Source organism: Brassica rapa, chromosome A08 (genome assembly GCF_000309985.2).
Source record: "Brassica rapa cultivar Chiifu-401-42 chromosome A08, CAAS_Brap_v3.01, whole genome shotgun sequence".
Classification (NCBI taxonomy): Eukaryota; Viridiplantae; Streptophyta; class Magnoliopsida; order Brassicales; family Brassicaceae; genus Brassica; species Brassica rapa.
In genome coordinates this window covers 17,792,651-17,812,582 of record NC_024802.2, presented here as the reverse complement: position 1 = coordinate 17,812,582, position 19,932 = coordinate 17,792,651, and the positions used below count along the sequence as shown (strand labels likewise).

Genomic DNA, 19,932 nt, shown 5'->3' with positions numbered 1-19,932 from the left:
GTAGGTACAAAACAAAAGAAGTTATATATATGAAACATAGGGAGACTACTTCAGAATTATTTTCTAACTGAACCATGACTATGAAAAAAAACTGTTCGGTCCGATTAAACCGTGATTAAAACCGTGACTAAACAAAAATGTCAAAAATCACAAAAAAGAAAAAACCTAGTAAACCGGGGTTTCGGTTTGTGTTATTCTTTCAAATCCGTAACAAAGGGTTTTATTCTCTGTTAACTTATTTCGATCAGAGCTGAACACAAACGCTTAGGAGAATCAAAAGAAGAGGGGTTCATAGGTCAGTCTTTTGTCTTTCTTGCCATACAATCAACTTCTCTCTTTTATTTTATTTTCGCAGAATTCGTTTCTCTGTTATTATTAGATAACGCTACGAACTTTGCGTAGATGATGATGTGTTGGTGGCATAGAGCTTGTAAACAGTATATATATATTGAGATAATAGAGATAATATCGCATTGGATAGATTAGTGAATAAGCTGTTACTTCTCTCTCTGACTCCTCTCTGCATAGAGTTCAAAAGAGTGTGTGTGTTTGAGGCTAAAGCAATATTTGACTCAATTTTTTGTGATCTGATTTTCAGAAACAGCTTCATCGTCAGAGATGGAGGCTCCTTCAGATAATGCACCACCAACTCAGGCTTCTTCCTTGGCCTCCAAGTTACAGTAAGTTTACTTTCCTTTTTTTTTTTCTCTATGATCATTCACAGGATCCAGTGTGTTTAGATTAAGCCACATTCTTTAGTTTAAACCACATGAATCTTCCAGTTGTTATTAGCACTTAGCTTATCGGATTAGCGCTATATTGATTCAGGATAAGCGAGGAGGTCGAAAGAAGATGCAATATAATTAAAAGCGTCGGCGAGCAATGCATAAACGATGATGAGCTGAGGGACCTTCTAGCTAAGAAGGCTGGTCCGGTTTGCTACGACGGTTTTGAACCATCAGGAAGGATGCATATCGCTCAGGTGAGTTATAACTAATTCATATTGTTTTGCTTCTGCTAGCGCGTTTAAATCTAAGAGTATTTATTACCTTTTTGCAGGGACTGATGAAGATCATGAACGTGAACAAACTGACATCTGCTGGCTGCCGAGTCAAAATTTGGATCGCTGATTGGTTTGCGTTTATGAACAACAAGTTGGGAGGTGATTTGAAGAAAATAAGGATTGTTGGAGAATACTACAAGGAGATATTTCAGGCTGCTGGGATGAACGGTGAGAATGTAGAGTTCTTATGGTCTTCCGATGAGATTAACGCTAGAGGTGATGAGTACTGGCCTCTTGTGATGGACATTGCCTGCAGAAACAGTCTCGCCAAAATAAAACGGTATACACACACGTTTTCATTTTATCTGATACTGGCGATGAATGATGATGGAACTTCATGAGTTTGTTTCTGTTCCTATCAGGTGTATGCCTATTATGGGTCATAGTGAGACAGATGAGCTCAGTGCAGCTCACGTTCTGTACGTTTGTATGCAATGTGCAGACCCTTTGTTCCTAGAGGTACTTTGTCGCTCTCATTCAGTGTGGCGCTATGATCCATTTAATTGTTGTTGAAACGTGTTTTTTTTTTTTTAAACTTTATGCAGGCAGATATTTGCCAGCTTGGGATGGATCAGCAAACAGTGAATCTGCTAGCAAGAGACTACTGTGATGAGACTGAGAGGGGGAACAAACCTGTCATCCTGTCTCACCGTAAAATTTCTCCTATCTGTTCTGTTCTTTTTTTCAAATGTTTCTTATCATCTCAAGTATTGATGTATTTCAGATATGCTTCCGACAAAGATGTCCAAGAGTGATTCTTCATCTGCCATCTTCATGGACGATGATGAGGTAAAGTAGCTAGTTCGACACTAAGTTTTAAAAATCAGAGAGGAATTTGTAGTTATTGAATGGTGTTTAATGACCGTCACTTCTAGGTTGAAGTTAATAGGAAGATAAAAAAGAAAGCTTACTGCCCTCCGAAGATTGTGGAAGGTAACCCATGCCTGGAATACGTCAAATACATCATTCTACCATGGTTCAATGAGTTCACTGTCGAACGAGATGAAAAGCACGGTGGTAACAAGTGAGTTTTTACTATTTTTGCTAGACCTTTTGAGTTTCTTTGTTCTGTTTGTGTCTCTGTCGGTTTGTCTAGCAGTAAGTTGCAAAAATGAAATTCTGTAATATGTCAGGACCTTCAATAACTTTGAAGACATTGCTGCTGACTATGAGAGCGACAAGTTGCACCCTATGGATCTGAAGAACGCTCTGTCGAAAGCATTGAATAATATACTGCAAGTGAGTATTTCTTTCTATAACAACAATAGCAAACGTTTCTTTTGTATAGTTTTTTTTTTGTGGGACAACTTTAATCTGTGTTTTACGCATATTGCAGCCTGTCCGTGATCATTTCAAAACTAACAATGGTGCCAAGAATCTGCTCAAACAGGTCACCAATCTGCTCAAACAGGTAAGAAATCTATCTTTTCAGTTCGAACTCATGTAGTCATGTTTCATGTCTCACCATGGCACTATTGCTTGGACATTCATACGCAGCTTCTAAATTTTCTCTCTTCTTTTTGGTTTGTCATGTCTTTTTGTAGGATCAGAAAACCAACAGGTAAAAAGAAGCTTTTACTTAAACGTCAATATGTCAGAAACCTCTCTTACCTATAACAATTTTCAAAACCAAAAATTGATGTAATCCCTTGATTTTTGTCTTGCTTTGTCAGAGTTGTTCCAACGGAGCTATCTTCGGAGATGGAGGCTCTTTCCGTCAACGCACCTTCCTCAGCTGCCGGTTTAGAGTGAGTAATCTTGTAGTGGATCTTTTAGTTCAACTTCTCCAAAATTTGTTATCCAATAGGTTTGTGAGTTGGGATATTGTATTTTGGATCTTTTTTTAGCTGATTAGCATTACTATTTATTCAGGATGAGCGAAGAGGTAGAGATAAAATACAATATTGTGAGGAGTATTGGCGAGGAATGCATACAAGAGGATGAGCTAAAGAATCTGTTATCCAAGAAGCCTACTCCAATCTGCTACGATGGTTTTGAACCATCAGGAAGGATGCACATCGCCCAGGTAAGATTGTTCATTAGGACAAAACGAGTGTGTATTTTTATAAGAACGTTGTTGTAACTTGTTTCAGTTTTTTGGTGTTAATAGGGAGTGATGAAGGTCACAAATGTGAATAAACTGACGTCAGCTGGTTGCCAAGTGAAAATATGGATCGCGGATTGGTTTGCTCAGTTGAACAACAAGTTGGGAGGTGACTTGGAGAAAATCAAAGTTGTTGGTGAATACTTCAAGGAGATTTGGCAAGCTGGTGGGATGAACTTAGAGAAGGTAGCGTTTCTTTGGGCTTCAGAAGAAATCAGTAGTAGGGGAAATAAGTACTGGCCGCTTGTGATGGATATTGCTCGCAGAAACAACCTACGTCGAATCTTGAGGTAATCAATCCCCCCCCCCCCCCCCCCCCCCTCCCCCCCCTCGGTTCACGTAGTTATGCAATGACTAGGCCTGCGGTTTTTAACCAAACCGAAATTTTGGTTAGTTCGGTAATGAGTTCTGTTCAATTCGGTAGGCTTATAAAAGAACTTCAGCTTTCGGTTTGGTTTGTTAATCGGTTAGTTTTATTTTTCAAAAAGGGAAAAATTGTTAACCAAATTTCGAACTAAACTAACCAAAATTTTAAACCAAAATAGTTGAAGTTACCCAAATTTAACTTAAATATAATCAAAACCAAAAACTTCGGTTAGTTTCTGAATGAAATATGCTTCCTTTCCTTATAGGTGTGGGCAGATCATGGGGCGTAGTGAGACCGAGGTTCTAAGTGCAGCACAAATCCTTTACCCTTGTATGCAGTGTGCGGATATTTTCTTTCTTGAGGTATGTCTTTTTTTATATGCATTCTTGGTACACATTTCTATAATTGATATTGGTACTTATTGTTTGACATGTGTAGGCTGATATCTGCCAGCTCGGGATGGATCAGCGGAAAGTAAACATGCTAGCAAGAGAATACTGTGATGACATTAAGAGGAAAAACAAACCCATCATCTTGTCTCACCGTATGTTTTTTTGCAATTCTGTTCTTCCTTCACCGTGTTTGTCATCTCATGTTTTAACTGGTTGTTGATGGTTTTGCAGATATGCTTCCTGGTCTTCTTGAAGGACAAGAGAAGATGTCCAAAAGTAATCCATCATCTGCCATATTTATGGAAGATGAGGAGGTAAACTGAACTTACAAAAACAGATAAGATTTTTTTTTTTTGAAGGTATCTGACTTGTGTAGTGATCTTTTTGTATTCTTCTAGGATGCTGTTAATGAGAAGATCAGCCAAGCTCATTGCCCACTAAAAACTGTTGTAGGGAATCCATGTCTTGAATACGTCAAGTACCTAGTTCTACCACGATTCAACGAGTTAGTGGTTGAACAGAATGACGGTAACAAGTGAGTTGATGGAAACTAAATCTTGGCTGCATTACATAGATTTTTTGATTAATCATTATCTCAGACTGATTCTTTGAAAATTTTCCAAACTGTCAGGACCTTCACAAGCTTTGAAGATATTGCTGCTGACTACGAGAGTGGCGAGTTGAGTGAGGAAGATTTGAAGAAAGCTTTGATAAAAGCGTTGAATATAATGTTGCAAGTAAGTACCCTTCCCTCTGTGAATGATGATGATATTCTCAACAAACATGAGCAATTGAGCAAAAGAAACTTTCAGTCTTTCTTTTGATGTTTTGAGTCATTAGTTTTTATTATGTAAATGAATGATATGGTTCTTATCACGACCTGTATGTGACTCAGCCTGTTCGCGATCATTTCAAAACCAATGAGCGCGCCAAAAATCTACTGGAACAAGTCAGGGTAATGAAATGTTTTCCCCCCTCGTGTTTATGGTTTGATTAATCACATTGCTTGTATATTGACATGAACCCTCTTTGACTCTTTTCTTTTTCCTGTTTTATTTAGGCTTTTAGAGTCACCAGGTGAAGCTGCAAACGGAACGAAGCAAAAACTTGTGTTCATCGTTGGAGTCTTTCTTAAGGATTTTGGTTACTTGCAATTATGTAAAGCTCTCTTTTGTTTTCGAGAAGAACTTAGCCTCTGATTGGTGCTTAATAAACTAACTTTGCATATATACTGTCTTAGCAGACAAGAATTTTAAATTATAATGATAAGTGAAAAAGGGACTGGAGATTCTTGTTTTCCAACATTAGTGAGTTTGAAAAGACCTTTACGAAATATAAGGTTGGCAAGAGTACGTGCCATCTTCCTATTCTCGCTGTTTCACATGTTGGTCCATGAAAAGGAGATTTGGTTATGGCGTAAAACTCCTAACATGGCTGTAGCTCGAGAGAGTGTTGTTGTGTGCATCCTCGATGTGAAGAGTAGGTTGCACGGTATATGAATTCAAAAATTGGACTGACATTTTTGACCAGAACACTCAAACTTGGGAGCCTTGACCTGATCTGGAGCCGAAAGGAAAGCTTCTCGTTGAGAGCAACAAGAATGGCTTTGTTTATGATCCGAAAGAACGCAAATGAGACTTTGAATTAGACTTTGCATGGACAATGCTTAAGAAGTATGCGATAGAAATTTTTATACATCACTGTAATAGATAAATGTGTTGGTGGTACGACGCAAAGTAATTAAAGGTCCCTCCTTGTTGGACTAGTAGTAGTCTATGTGGTTTGATTGAAATACCTAGCTAGCTATTGTGGGAAACTTTTGATGTTATTTTTTCAATAGAAAACTTGAGATTGAGTTAGTTGTCTGCATTGTTCTTCTAAAAGATTAGTTGGGCTTCCACGTGGATCTAAAGCCTAACAAAATATGAGTTCTTTTTTCTTGCTATATATCCCATGCGACGGGGCGCATTGTAAAGAGTTGATGATATAAAATGTACAACTATGAGAGTAGCCCTGAAAGAGATAGAGAGGGGGATATAACAAAACAAATAGTCAAAAAAAGAGGCGTGAAAGTCAGATTAGGTATGGGAGGGTTCAAGATACAATAGACGTTAGCATAAGAGGCATCGTTCGTCTTCATGATTTCGTGTGTTGTGTTGTAAGACAACAACTCTGTTTCTGTAGGCAGTCAGCACTCGAGGCAGAGGATCATTTGTCTTCTCTCTCTCTCTCTCTCTCTAGAGCTGTCTGCAACAAAAACGACACGTCATAAAACTCTAAGTATCACAGAGTCACGTGAACACGAAAGCCAAAACCAAAATTTCTAAAATATTTCTCGAAAATGATCATTTTTACTAGTAATAATAGACTTTTTTTTTGTAATAATAGACTTTACTAGTAATAATAGACTTAATAGTACAAGTTTGTCAGAAGTCAGATACAAAAGAGTTAGCACGTGTGCAAATTTTTGATAGATATGGACTAAAGTATTTGTCCAGTCAAAATAACCGAGGCGAAGCCTTGTCACATGAAAGGAAACACAGTTCTTCGTTTTCATTTTTTGTCGCATTTTTACTGACTAATGTAAACAAAAAAAAAATCCCATCTTACAACACTATCCTTCTTCTGCATTATATTAAAATTTTGCATTTCGAATTTTCGAATAGAAATTCAGAAACAGTAGTTTAACCAAACCGCCTGAGCGTGGAATTTCTCTGGCTTGAGTTACGGGTTGAGGCCAGCTCTTAATTCTCAAATATTTTATTATATAAATCAATCCGAAAGTGAGCAGTGAAATAGAGAGGTTTCAGACTAACCGGAAAACAATCTAGATTACAAAGAAAAACAAAGCTAAACCAAACAGACATACGTGCAACAAGGGAAAGAAAACAAGTGTGGAAAGAAGACAAGTCTTTAGTAAGACTAGGTCCTTGTCCGCGCGTAGCGCGGATAGTATTTTGATTTTTTTTCATATTTTTGTACTATTATGTCAATTGTTTAGTTTTATAAAATGTTATGTTTTTACTGTAAATTTGGAATTAAAAATCTAATTTTCTCTTACTGTAAAGTAAGTTAATTTTTTTGAATCTTACCACAACACATTATACATGAAGAGAATATAGTTGGTCTTCATATTCTTATTTGGTGTAATATTGAAATTTTGATAGTTTGTTTAAATGATTTTTTTTAAATTACATATTTTAGGATTAATTTTCGTGACTATATTCTATAATTGTCTAAAATAAGTTGTTTGTCCCATATAGACATCCACATAAATATGGACTTCTGATAAATTTGTTCTTGGGATATCTAGTTTCACTTTCAACTTTATTCTCTTTTTTGGCACCCTCATGCTAGCTTGTGGGGCTAGCCAACTTGGTGCAAAAAGGTTTACAAAAGCTGATCGAAATGCGCGTGATCGGACACCTTTTGCTACGCTTTTCGTACGGAATTTTAAAGATCTAGGAATATAAGCAATAGAATGTTCAAAAAATTCTTTGGATACAGCCTGTATTTCGTCGAGCTCCGAGTCCAACGCAGGCCAATCTTCCTCCTTTTGAATGAGTATATCCAGTTGTTCACAGTCGATTGAAAGACCATCTCTCTGTGTCCAAACTTCAGTATCACTTTCATTGCCCATAGCAAACCTTCAGCTTCTGCTTGCAGTGGTGATTTGGTGCATGTATATCGGCCCTTGCTCCAAACAGCATTGGAAAGTCACCATCCATTAACACAAAGCCAAGTCCAGATATGTCTCTTTCATTTATCCAAGATGTCTAGCAGGAGCGTTTCTTTGTGGAGGAACAGTTGTGTCCGTTACCTCAACTCCCATATCAATCTCCATAATCTCGTCTATACGTTGAGCTATCCTCCAACACTCTGCTTCAATTTATTCACTAATGGAAAATACATAATTCCTACGATACTATTAATGATTGTTTTTTTTGTAACACCGATACGGTAAACTTATGTTTGATTTAACAAAACTCTTATTTTAATTTTGTATTAAAGAATCAATCATATTTTATATTATTCATAATTTTAGTAAATTTGCTTATTTATCATGTTTTTAATTAGGTTTTAGCTAAATCATTGATTTATTATTTATTTTTAGCTAAGTCACTAATTTATTAATTTAAAAATTAACCTTAATTAATATTATATATATTAAAATGAATTTTATTTTAGTAATATTAAATTTCTATTTTATATTAAAATTTAGTTAGTTTTTCTTATTTGTCATATTTTATTAGGTTTTAGACTTTTAGATAGGTTATTGATTTATTATTAATTTCTTACTGATTCGCTAATGTGTTAATTAAAACAATATCCTTAATGAATTTTATATATAATTAAAAACGAATTTTATTTTAATCATATAAAATTTATATGTTATATTAATATTAAACAATTGATTCTAAAATAATATAATAAAATTATCAAAATATTTAAAAATATTTTAAAATAAGATAATTCTTATATATATATATGTTGTTGCTATCTGAAAATAATATTTTTATTATAAAGTTAAAAAGATACAAAAAATTATATTTAAATATTATTCAAGAAAAAAAAACATTTATATAAAGATATTTTCTAAACTATTTCTAAGATATGAGTGTTTTAAAAAATTTAACACAGAATGTTTAGAACCCTGGATTATGTTTATGAGAGAGTGGCTCGGGAATGGGCTTCGAGATGGGCCGAATGGGCTTCAAAAAATAGGTTTTTTTTTAATTGCAAGCCCACTTCGTGATGACCTGACATATTGGTTGGTCCTGAATATTTGTTCACATGTGGATAGGCTTAGGAAGCAATGATTTAGCTCCTTTTATATAGTAGGATTTCATCAAATTTGTTTTTTTCATTTTCTTGAAATATGAAGATTTTATGTTCATTGCCACAGTATATTTCTGAAAATCATGTGCAAATTGCATCTCTCTGCCGTATCAAAACCGTTTGTTATTATTAGCAAGAACCAAATTAAAAAAAAAATGTTAGTTGATGTTCAAGGATTCTGTCTCGACTGTAGAAAAGTATTGTCTCCATTTTCCAAATGAAATACAGTTTAATTTTTCTATCATGGTATTATAGGGGGAAATAGGTGGTAAATATATAGATGCTATATTCAAACTTTCATCATTTAATATCAAGATATTCAGGAACGCTGACATCAGACACGTTATTATAACTCGCATTCGTGATATGAAAAAAAAAAACAAAATTGGTACATGCAGACACAAATCAAACAGAGTATGCTTGTAACAACATCTGCTTTATTTTATTTTTTGTACATAACATCTGCTAGCTTTATTGCTTACTATAGCTAGACATAACCATAAAAAAAGTACAATGGGTCAATTATAAAGTCTAACAACTGGGTCTATAATCATGTCTCTAAGTCATTTCCAAATTATAACATACCAACGACCTTAATGAAAACAGCTACAAACATAGGTCAAGTTCAGTTAGTTAGTTTAATTAATATAATATCTTGACTACAACATTTTTCTTACTTGAAAGGATTGAAAAAAAGAACCGAAATATTCAATATTCAATATTCAGAAAGACAAATAAAGAGTTGGCTTCATCTCGTGGTTTCTTTAAAAGTGCCAAAGTAGAATTTTGGAGTGTTATGCTCAACTACATGTCACGGGTATGGGATTGACTCATTATCACATAATGTGATTCACATTTCAACGCCCTACTAATTATTATTACACACCACCAGTGGGCAGTGGTCCACTGGAGTCACCACTTAAAATGGACTATTTTATGGGCCTAAAGATTATTAAGGCCTCACATTTCCAAAGATCAAATACATTTTCGTGCTTATGAATCTGATGCTCTCAAACGTATCCTGGAATCAGAAACATATAACAAATCTGTTTTCTTTGACATATAATTTTACATTTCAAAATACAAAAACTTTGTTGTATTGGAACAACATTTGCTATCATCAGCGGCGGAAAGCATTGCCTTTGTTCTTATTAGCTTCCACAGCGTCAGCTTTCTTGAGTACAGTGACTTTACCAAAACCTTTTATTATACTCTTTTGTGTGATACATTTATTTATGCAAGGGAGATTCAAATTCATTTTTTATACACATTGCTTGTGGTGCTGCTGTATAAGCTGACTTCTAAGATTGCAATCTTCAACCTGAAGAAAATTTAAGACATTTTAGATTTCAACAACTGAAAGAAAACAAATGATTATATCAAATTCTATGTTTAGAGGTTCGGTTCATACATGTGACGAATGTGTCTTAAGCAGTGCAACTCCACAGTCTTCTACTGATACTTTTTCTCTGCTGCTTATTCTCGCTAGTTCCGACAACAAACTCTCAATCTCTTGTGTCTGCAAAATGCATCAAAATTGTTTCAGTTTCAACATGTGTTTATCTAAGTACATATATTTATCCATGTTCTTTGTGAAGCCAACGTTTATAGCAATACCTTAGGCAAAAAATGTCCAATGCTCTGCACAATGCCTTCCATGGACTTTGAAGCAACCGCAAGTACTTCTCCTAACTCTTTCGTCTCAACCTGGTATTTAGAATCACAAGTGATTAATGCAAAAGATACACAAAAGGGAACAATGTTAATCCGAACAATATAAACCTTGATATCGACATCTAGAGGGAGCCGCAATGAAGCATTCAATAAAGCTTTAGATGTTTCTGATAGAGAAGTTGAGTATTCTTCTTCGAGAGTTATCCATTGTTCCAGTAAAAGCATCTGCATTAGAGTTATAAAGAGGTTAGTCACCAACTACTGAGTATTCTTCTAATGAGATAATCAAATCTGACTTACTTGAGGCTCCACAATCTCCTTACGAGCTTTTACTCTCATTAATCCTTGGAGTTCTATGCGTTTCTTACGTACACAATGAGAGAGCTCTGACATTTTCAAACCAAGTGAATAAAACATTCTCTTATGAAACTGGCACCAATCTATATCACCAGAGATCTGTGATCTCTTATGAACCTAAATGAGAGGTATTGTTAAAATTGTTAGTGGTTAGATCAAAAATCTTAATAACTCTGCTTTTCACTTGCATTACCATAATAATAAGTACCAGTTGTGTATATACATATATTCAGCATCAGAGTAGATTCTAAGCTTAAGCCATTTGCTATGAACATAACCTGATAAAGCGTTGATAATCGTAACCAGGTTTCCCTGTCAGATATATCAGAAACACATCTCAGTTTCATTCTTAAATTGTCAAAACATCTCAGTAAAAAAAAACAAAAAAAAATCAGGTATAGAAACACTAAAAGAGATAAGTAAAACAAAGTAACGAACACCACCGTATTTGCTACCTATTGCAGAGAGACCACTTGAAACAAATGCATCAGTTGCTGATAAACTCATATTATTGTTAAATATAATGATAATTAATAATCAGATTGCTTTTCTTAATAATAGAATCAATAATCACGGGTTTGTTTGATATGAGAGTTCATTGATGTTATGCTGGAAGTGATTCTAGCTTATTCTATCTGATAAGAAAGTAATGTTTTCCTCATTTATGCAATATGACTCAAAAACTCAATGGAAACTACACTAATAGCAAAAACATATATAAATTTTCGCAGTTGTAAAATCACAAAAAAACAAACGTTTATAATTAAGCGTAAGACAAAGATATTAGATCAGTGTGAGGTTCAATGTTCCAAATACGCACCGTTTGATCAAAAGAACCATAAGCAGGCTTTGTCCCCTTGGATATTAGATAAGAATTAGCGCTGAGATCTGCCTCAGACTTCTTTCTGATCTTCACGACTCATATCCTCTACGGTTAAAGCCTTCCCTCTTCCTTTCCCTTGGATTATGTATATCCGTTTTGGCCAATCCAAAGGGTCTATGCTCTACATCTAATTGAAAATAGGGAAATAAATTAAAGTCACTGTTTTTTCGTAAAAGAAACTTGAACCAGGATACAAAAAAGTAAGCACCTACCGAATATCAAAATGTACACGCTTGTTTGGTAGATACTTTTATATCAACATATTTTCCTCCAGTTCAACACAACATCTTAAAATCCTCATGAGATTCTTCAGCTTGACCTCATTCTTAAACGCTACCGTTCCTTGGCCCGAGTTTGTTGACAACCTCTTCACATCTATCTCCATTCCGTTCTCCAACACGCCCTGAATAAAAACAAACAGATTGCTCCTAAGTATCACTTCACTGAACTTAAGATAATGATTGCTATTATATTCTATGCATCACGGTTGATGTTTTTCTCTTCTTCCTTACCTTCTAACCGGATAAAACCCATATGATTCAAGCTTGTAATGAAAATAGAAGTTGTGTGTTGCTGCAGCGCTTGTGGTACAGCTCAAAGATGGCTACTCCCGAAATCTTGCCTTGACATTAGCATCACTTTCTCATACGTCTAAGAATGATTAAATCAGAAGATCGTGATTGTCCTGAGTTGAGTAAAACTAATCAAAAACCTTGTGAAACAATATCCGAGGTGAAAAAAGAAAGTGGTAGACTCACATAACAGTTCTCTGATATCTTGACCTTGCGACCGATCGTGAGTCCTTCAGAGCAGCTTCACCCGATGTCTATTTGAGTAATAATTAGGGCTGCCATGGAAGTGCCGAGCAACATTTATATAGAGCGCAGAAAAAGCTGAAGCGAGGGTCAACACTTTGTTGAATGGGTCAGTTACGGAATTGAATGAGTGAGAGTGGATCGGGATAAACGTTGAATTGCAGAAACAGGTAACGATGCCAGTGAAGGGGAAGAGACGAAACAATATCGAAGAACATTGTGATAAGAAGAGAGTTCGGCTGATAATGGGCCACGTCCAAATATTAACAGCCCACATGAATATGCCTTCGAAAAATCTGTATAGACTAAAAGCGGGTGTGATGTGGCATAATAAAACCTCATGATTGGATGAATTTCCAATCCGACGTGTACACCCTAAAAAGGCTAGCTCAAGTCCTTTTAGTATAGGTTAGATTTTCATACTATATAAAACATAAATTAAAGTTTAAAATTATAACTTGAACTGTTTCAAATTTATTACCCATATTACTAAACATAAAATTGTTTTGAAGAATTTGGTCTATCGTGAACAATTAATCCCTTAATTTTCTAAAGATTATAAGTGCGTTTCTTTAGTCTTTATAATGAAAAAGAAAGCCTATTACATATCTTACATCAAATGGCTACTTATTTTGGCCAAAAAGAGAAACAAAATCAGTCAGAGCTACACATAGACTAGTTGTGACAAGCTAGTAAGCTACTTTATTTAATGATCTTATTGTAGTCTCGTCCTCGTGCATCAAAATCACATCATAAATTTGGGTGCCAAAAAAAAGAGTAAAGATCATAAAAGGAAGTCCAAAATAGAGTGAGGGCTAGAGCAGTAGGACTTACGTCATCATCCCTATGAAGAGGTCCAGTCAAAGAGGCGATCCATTATCTTTCTTCTTCGTTAAATACAGTGGAGTACTTTTTTAAATAGTAGTAAAAGTTTGGTTCTTATCTCTCAATGGTTCCCGTGAGAAAAGCATCGAGGTTGTTTTACGATCAGTGAACTTGAACTGATTTTAGGTTCACCTTTATAAGTTTAATTATTATGTTTATTTTTCAAATACAAGTGTTCCCATGATCTCAAAAAATGGTTACGTTTGTGCAAATTTCAACCACAACACAGTGTACGCAGTGCATAGACTTGTGTTTCTACCACAACATAGTTTTAATATTCTTGTTGTCCCTTTTTTTTTTGATCAACCGAGAATCATACCACTAGACCAAATGCCCTTTTTATTCTTGTTGTGTCCCTAAAATACACTAATTAAAAACTTTTGAATGATGTACTTTTCTGGTAGTCTGAAGGCAGTGAATGACTAGGTATTATAATGTGCCATAGTAAAGTCATCGATCAGTAGTATACCATCAAACATATCATTTGTATTATATACAGTTTCAAATGAACCATAAAAACAGATATGTGATACCTTTTCCCTTAATCTTGTATGAGGGTATTTTACAGTTGTTTTTTGGGCAAAGTTTAGAAACGTATTACACAGTGTAACACTAGATCTATTAGTCCTTTCATTTGCTTTATAGATTAGTTAATTTATTAATAAATGCAAGTAAGATCATTCTATCATCGCTGATTGGAAACACCATTCTCGGTCCGCCGTTAAAACTAATCACTTTATTAATATCTTATTGTAAGTATACATGCATATACATCTTCAACATTCAATTGTTTTTTTTTTTTTTGAGCAACTAACACATCTTCAACATTCAATTGTTAAACAGTGTATTTTGGTTGCAAGAACACCCACGTGTAACGATCTTTCAGCATACCACAGTCACATCGCCAAACAAGCAAGAGATCGAACGGTGCTTGATTCTTTAAAACGCCAGAGAAAACCTCGATCCTAGACATCAAATACCTAAGGTTTGTTTTGGTTTTTTTATTACTATTTGGGATACAAAATGAATATCGCTTGCTTTATAATCGTCAAAGAAAGCCTAGGATTACGGGTGTCTTAAGTGGGCCTCACATTATTTATTTTCCTTTAAACTCTCTCTCATTTGGGTCAAACAAGTCAACAAAACAAAAACACTTTCTTTCTCTACTCCATCTCTCTCTCTCTAGATTCTCTCATTTCTTCTCTTTAACCTCTGAGATTCTCAACAATGGCGTCGACCACTTGCGCTAGGGAGGTGCACTACAGAGGAGTAAGGAAGAGACCATGGGGTCGTTACGCCGCAGAGATTAGAGATCCTTGGAAGAAAACTAGGGTTTGGTTAGGCACTTTCGACACTCCCGAAGAAGCTGCTCTCGCTTACGACGGCGCCGCCCGTTTCCTCCGTGGTATCAAGGCTAAGACTAACTTCCCTCCTCCTCTCTCTCTCAACCTCAACCACATTCCTTCCGCCCCCTCCGCCACCGCCGCCGCCGCGGATAACCACCACAACCAACACCACTGGTTCCCTGCTCCTCCTCCTCTCTCCATCCCTGACAATCACCACCACCACCACCGTATCTTTCTTCGAACCGGAGTGCTCAGCGACAAAGCCTCAGATTTTCCCACCACCGAAGCGCCGGTTTACTTCGCCGCCTCGCCTGATGTTGCCACGTCAGCTTCTCGAGTGTTTGAGTTTCCGATAATGAGTCCTTCTCCTTCCTCCGCAACGGCGAGACGTGGCTTAGCCATCGATCTCAACGAGCCACCGCCGCTTTGGCTGTAAAACATCGGCGCCGTTCTGCTGACTTCCCCACACGTCGCCGTTTTGAGCACTTTCGATGGAGCTATTATTGTTTAACTTTAATTTCTTTTTAGCAAATAACTTTCTTAGAGTAGAGTATGAGTAGTTTCCTTTTGAACTTTTTTTTTTTGAAAAAAAAAAAAAAAAAAAAAAAAAAAAAAAAAAAGTAATGGTCATGTTGTGAACTGTTACGACCGTCGCTTATGTCGGTTTCGAGGGGTTTTTAAAATCTTATCGTATTCTATCTATGCCGTGTCGTGGAATACGGACTGACTTGTGTAAGCTCTGCGTTCTGTTTGACTCACGCGCCTCTCTAACACGACAAAAGACTGTGAAAGAGAGAAACAGACAAAAGAGATAGAGACTAGTGGTGGAGAGAAATCAACCAGAGCAAGCGTGTGAGTTTGGACTGTCATTTTTCACTTACAGACAATAAATGTATTATCGGTTTGACTGTTTGAATTTGTAAATACTTTAATTTACTTCTAATTATTTTTATAAAGGAAATTTCTTATCTTAAAGAAATCATCGTATTATATAGGAAATGAAATAAAGCTATATATTTCCTTAGTTATAAATTTAGACCACTTCTAACTCATATATATATATATATATATATATTTTTTTTTAAATAAGTACTCTATCATAGAGAAAAATATAAAAGAGTGTTAGGATAATCAACCTAGCGATAAATAAAAAGAATAATTATTAATCAACGTAATTAAACCCACAATCAGATATAATCATATACAGAACAATTCAAAGGTTTGTTTAGAAACTTTTTGTTTGTTAGTTACAACGATTTTACATAATTTGTGCTTGTTTTATTTGATTTCTAAGCGAATTACGCAACTACAAAATATTGTGTGATGGATCAATTAAAAGTGTTAGTCGTATGTAAAAATAAAAACTAACCGAAGTTCACTGTTATTAAAAACTGTTTTTACGTTTAGAGTAGTCTTTTTATCATACTTTTTAAGAGACTTGTGACTGAACTACTGTTTAGTCATATGAAGAGATCAAAGTTAGAGCTGGAGAAATAATGAAAGAAACCATAAAATTAAGGACCCTAATTATAATTTACACAATAATTGAGTATTGTACAATTTGAATTTAAACATGTGGTCTTACGCAGAACGAACATGAGTTTTTCGTGATATTAAATTAACTTAATTTTCTGTTGTCTCTCGTAGAGACCCCACGCGCCGTCGCCTGACTTTATTAGTGTTCTAAAAAATCAGTTCTCTTTGGGGGTTTCTTCTTTATTTTGGACATCTAGTTCTTTGGTTGTTTATTATAGGCTACTAGGCTACATGTTTAATTTTTCGCCTTGATTGCGAGTTTCTTATCGTTTTTTACATTTTCTTTAATTAACATATGGTTTACTAAGTTATTTAACAAGTCAAAAAGTCTATTTACAATTTAGTGATGTTCAAATTACTTAAATTGTGGCGGCAGTGGCCGACAATAGTTTTTTAGGGGCTTCGTAGTCATTGCATTTTGCGTGTATGGTTCGAATATATGTCCTCCAAGAAGAAAAAACAACCCTTGGTTAGGTAAATTTCGGTTTCTGATTTTAGTTTTCAGTTTAAACGTTAAAGTATTTCTGTATTTGGTACTCATAAAATTAGCTATAAGCCGGAATTTTTTTTAAAAATAATTCATCTAGCTCAAATAAAAATTATAGACGGAAATGTTAAGATTTCATCTTGTTACGTAAGCTAACTGAAAATGGATAGATTGTTGACACTTGACAGGAATTTTGTTGGTTTTTTTTGCCTACTGGAGTTGGAGGCTGTGGAGAATATTCTGGTAATAATTTCGAAATTGGTGTATGTATATGTATGGGCCAAAAGATCTGATGGGCAGTTAATCAATGGAGGTCCAAATTCAGTATGCGTTTATTCTCTCGTACGAAAAGTAAAAACCATTCAACTTTGATGGCAACCCATCAAATTTATCAGTCGGCGAGGAGACTCCAAATTAAAGATTGCTTGGTGGTTGGCAACTCATTGACAGTTGCCGACTCATCCGCTTTGATAAAACCTTGTTATGGCACTTTCGATAACATAAGAGTAGTATTATTGAGTTTTGTCATAATCCCTAGCTAAGAGTAGTGAAGTTAATGCTCACGAAGGAACTCTATGTCAAGTGAAGTTAATTAATGCTTATGAAGTTAACAAAACCTGGTATTTGAAGATTTGTTATAAATAAAAATTGTACTTGCAAGCAAATGGGTTAATAAACTGAAATATGCTTGGTGTTGTGGTTTCGATTAAGTGATAAGTTTGATTTCAGCCCGGTCTCTTATATCTGTGGTTCTCTGCTTGGTGTTGTGGTTTTGATTGATTCTCATAGTTAGACCATTTTATGTTGAATCTATGTTTATGTTGTTATGCTTTCATGTGTTTTAACCTGTCTCCCATGTGTGGGCTTATGACTTTGGAGACATATCTGTAGTCCGCCAGCAAATGCATTCCACCTTGTAGTCATTCAAGTCATGTTAATATTTTCAGAGGAAAAGAAAACTGATAATATGCTGATGGAACTGTACTAGCTGTGTAAAAATCATCCAATTGAATGAGAAGAATGATCAGTGAAACCTTCGCTCACGTAGCTATATTCAATACTAATTCGAAGTTGCTGCAGCAGAAATGGGGCAAGCTCAACAAATGCATGTCCACAAAGCATTCCATTATAGTAAACTTTTATTAAAAAAATGTATACGAAGATTTTCCAAACTAAAAACTTATCCAACGAATGTATGCACACTTTAAGAAACCTTTGTACGGTTTAAATCAAAGACCAATGTGTCGGTTCTTAAAGTTAACACGAACTCTCTAGAATTTAGTCTTAATCAGTCTTCTGATTATTCTTTCTTTACATGCATCAAAGATGAATGATACGAAGTACTTTTTTGTCCACAGTATCCAAGAACCTCTCAAATGCACCACATACAAAACAGAAATGATGGTTGTCTGCGGGAGACGATGCCCAATCTAAGTCAATTTTTAACTTGACTCTTCCTTTGTTTTCAGTTTTGGTTATGGACATATATACAGACTCGAACCGTACACTTTCTTGGTAAGAAAATCCGATACTTCATAATTTGTAATCAGTCAAAAACATATATTTTTACCATAGAGTGATTCTTATTAAAGATAAGAGCTTGAACCCAGGGATAACTCCCAATTATGATCACTTGTCAAAGATGTCTTCTTCTTTTTTTTGTTAAAAGGCCTTTGTCAAAGATATCTATGTGAACAAAATGTTTTATTGCATCTTTCTCTTTCAGCATAACCTTTCTGGATATATTTTCTATTATGATAAATCTGGTAAAATATATGAGATATATAATTATAAAAACATACAGTCAACACAATATACTCTCGAGTCAACAATCCAACCAGAATAAAAAAAAAACAAAAACGAAAATACAAGTGAAAAAAATTTCGACCAACTACAAACAGATGACCAAACTAACATGGAGCAGAAAAGAAAAACTTAACAGAAATCACAAAAAGTGAATATAAAATCAGAAATGAATCTCTTGTCTAATCCTTATTTCAAAATAATATGAAACCATTAAAATTATAAGTTCAGTCCAACCAATTTAGAACTTTTGCAGAAACCTCCAATTGAGAACCCAAAAGATGGAGAGAAAAATCACTTGGAAGAAGCCACAAACTTCCAACCCATAACTCATATATATGCTTTAACCTACAGTATGCATCTGGCATATATATATGCTCGCCTGAAATGAACTAATTAAAAATTTCACAATCTCCCATTCCATTTTTATCTTTTTTTTTAATCAAATGATAGCTTAATTAGAATAATAAAAGGTTCATACAATAACAGAGGCAGATGCAGAAATTGAAGACAAGGCTGCTTTAGCAAGAGAGTCAACTTGAACATTTGCTAAACGCGGAATGTAAACAAAAGAGATAGAGGTGAAAGAGCGAGCCAGAATCGCAATGTCATGGAGCACACCTTTCAGTACAATGTCATGGAGCACACCTCCCATTCCATTTTTATCTAATTATCCTAATACAGCATATATCTTACAATTCCATTTAGGAAAGAACAATATTCCATTAATCTATGACAACAAAAGCAAGACATACAAATCCCAGCGTATTTTTGTTTGCTTTTGAATGATTCATTTCTAGGAAACAAACTGTAGTTAGATTTCTTCTTTGATTACATAACAGCGGATTAACGTACGATAAACTTATAGTATATCACAAATTTACAAAGAAAACATGATAGGCTGTTATGTCTATTCTATTAATGTCACGTTCCAAACAACAACAAACAAATCATCTATAAGATAATATACTGTACGCCGTTGTTTGTGGCAGAAAAAAAAAACTGTTTTCGGCCAATTTTTCTCCTTTTATTTTGCCAATTGGAGACATTTTTTTTTAAAGGCAACGACTTGTATGTTCGCCAACAAAAAAATGGTGGTGGTCCAAAGATTGATGCCAAATTTTTATTATTATTTTCTTGATCAGAAAATTAAGAAAAAAGGTTACAATTATATAAATTGATTTCTAAGAAATAAATTTTAGTTAGTTTCCTTCTTTGATTTTATAACAGCAGAATAACGTACGATATGCTTATACTAACACATACAACGATAACATGGTAGGCTTTTGGTACATTCTACTAGTGTCACGTTCCAAAATAACAGGCTCCAAAATTCTATTTTTGACCAATAATCCCATTATCCTTTTTGTCCTAATCGCAT

At 34.9% G+C, this 19,932-nt stretch overlaps 3 protein-coding genes across 6 annotated transcripts; 2 read left to right on the top strand and 1 right to left on the bottom strand.

Annotated features, from left to right (window-relative positions):
- The first annotated feature begins 244 nt into the window (after window positions 1–244).
- Window positions 245–5,216, top strand: LOC103835333 (tyrosine--tRNA ligase 2, cytoplasmic). Of its 3 annotated transcripts, none has more exons than XM_033276700.1 (21): window positions 245–295; window positions 599–680; window positions 829–982; window positions 1,060–1,343; window positions 1,426–1,522; window positions 1,609–1,714; window positions 1,788–1,852; window positions 1,939–2,087; window positions 2,197–2,302; window positions 2,400–2,474; window positions 2,608–2,624; window positions 2,737–2,811; window positions 2,936–3,089; window positions 3,174–3,457; window positions 3,800–3,896; window positions 3,973–4,078; window positions 4,158–4,240; window positions 4,325–4,461; window positions 4,558–4,663; window positions 4,822–4,881; window positions 4,987–5,216. In XM_033276700.1, the coding sequence occupies exons 2-21, from the start codon at window positions 619–621 to the stop codon at window positions 5,005–5,007; spliced, it is 2,238 nt and encodes a 745-aa protein (XP_033132591.1). In that variant the 5' UTR covers window positions 245–295; window positions 599–618; the 3' UTR covers window positions 5,008–5,216. The 3 variants fall into 3 exon arrangements, with proteins under 3 accessions (XP_033132591.1, XP_033132590.1, XP_033132592.1); XM_033276699.1 differs by having other exon boundaries at window positions 251–295; window positions 605–680; XM_033276701.1 differs by lacking the exon at window positions 245–295 and having other exon boundaries at window positions 318–680; window positions 2,400–2,453.
- Window positions 5,217–5,467: 251 nt separating this feature from the next.
- Window positions 5,468–18,702, top strand: LOC103835332 (ethylene-responsive transcription factor 12). Its single transcript, XM_033276704.1, has 2 exons — window positions 5,468–6,842; window positions 12,903–18,702. The coding sequence occupies exon 2, from the start codon at window positions 14,607–14,609 to the stop codon at window positions 15,159–15,161; it is 555 nt and encodes a 184-aa protein (XP_033132595.1). The 5' UTR covers window positions 5,468–6,842; window positions 12,903–14,606; the 3' UTR covers window positions 15,162–18,702.
- Window positions 8,889–12,912, bottom strand: LOC103835579 (protein ENDOSPERM DEFECTIVE 1). 2 transcript variants are annotated; one of them, XM_033276703.1, is made up of 5 exons: window positions 10,740–12,912; window positions 10,548–10,664; window positions 10,383–10,472; window positions 10,177–10,284; window positions 8,889–10,086 (listed from the first exon to the last, which is right to left on the bottom strand). In XM_033276703.1, the coding sequence occupies exons 1-5, from the start codon at window positions 10,854–10,856 to the stop codon at window positions 10,027–10,029; spliced, it is 492 nt and encodes a 163-aa protein (XP_033132594.1). In that variant the 5' UTR covers window positions 10,857–12,912; the 3' UTR covers window positions 8,889–10,026. The 2 variants fall into 2 exon arrangements, with proteins under 2 accessions (XP_033132594.1, XP_033132593.1); XM_033276702.1 differs by having other exon boundaries at window positions 10,383–10,664; window positions 10,740–12,082; window positions 12,192–12,912.
- Window positions 18,703–19,932: the final 1,230 nt, after the last annotated feature.

Bases quoted from the DNA above. Each gene is read 5' to 3' on its own strand.
- LOC103835332 (XM_033276704.1), top strand. From the start codon at position 14,607: ATGGCGTCGACCACTTGCGCTAGGGAGGTGCACTACAGAGGAGTAAGG.
- LOC103835333 (XM_033276700.1), top strand. From the start codon at position 619: ATGGAGGCTCCTTCAGATAATGCACCACCAACTCAGGCTTCTTCCTTG. The intron at 4,079-4,157 runs GTATGTTTTTTT...ATGGTTTTGCAG, and splicing joins ACCCATCATCTTGTCTCACC to ATATGCTTCCTGGTCTTCTT. The intron at 4,462-4,557 runs GTGAGTTGATGG...CCAAACTGTCAG, and splicing joins GAACAGAATGACGGTAACAA to GACCTTCACAAGCTTTGAAG.
- LOC103835579 (XM_033276702.1), bottom strand. From the start codon at position 10,856: ATGTTTTATTCACTTGGTTTGAAAATGTCAGAGCTCTCTCATTGTGTA. The intron at 10,665-10,739 runs GTAAGTCAGATT...ACTCTAATGCAG, and splicing joins AGGAGATTGTGGAGCCTCAA to ATGCTTTTACTGGAACAATG. The intron at 10,285-10,382 runs GTATTGCTATAA...TGCATTTTGCAG, and splicing joins TTGGACATTTTTTGCCTAAG to ACACAAGAGATTGAGAGTTT.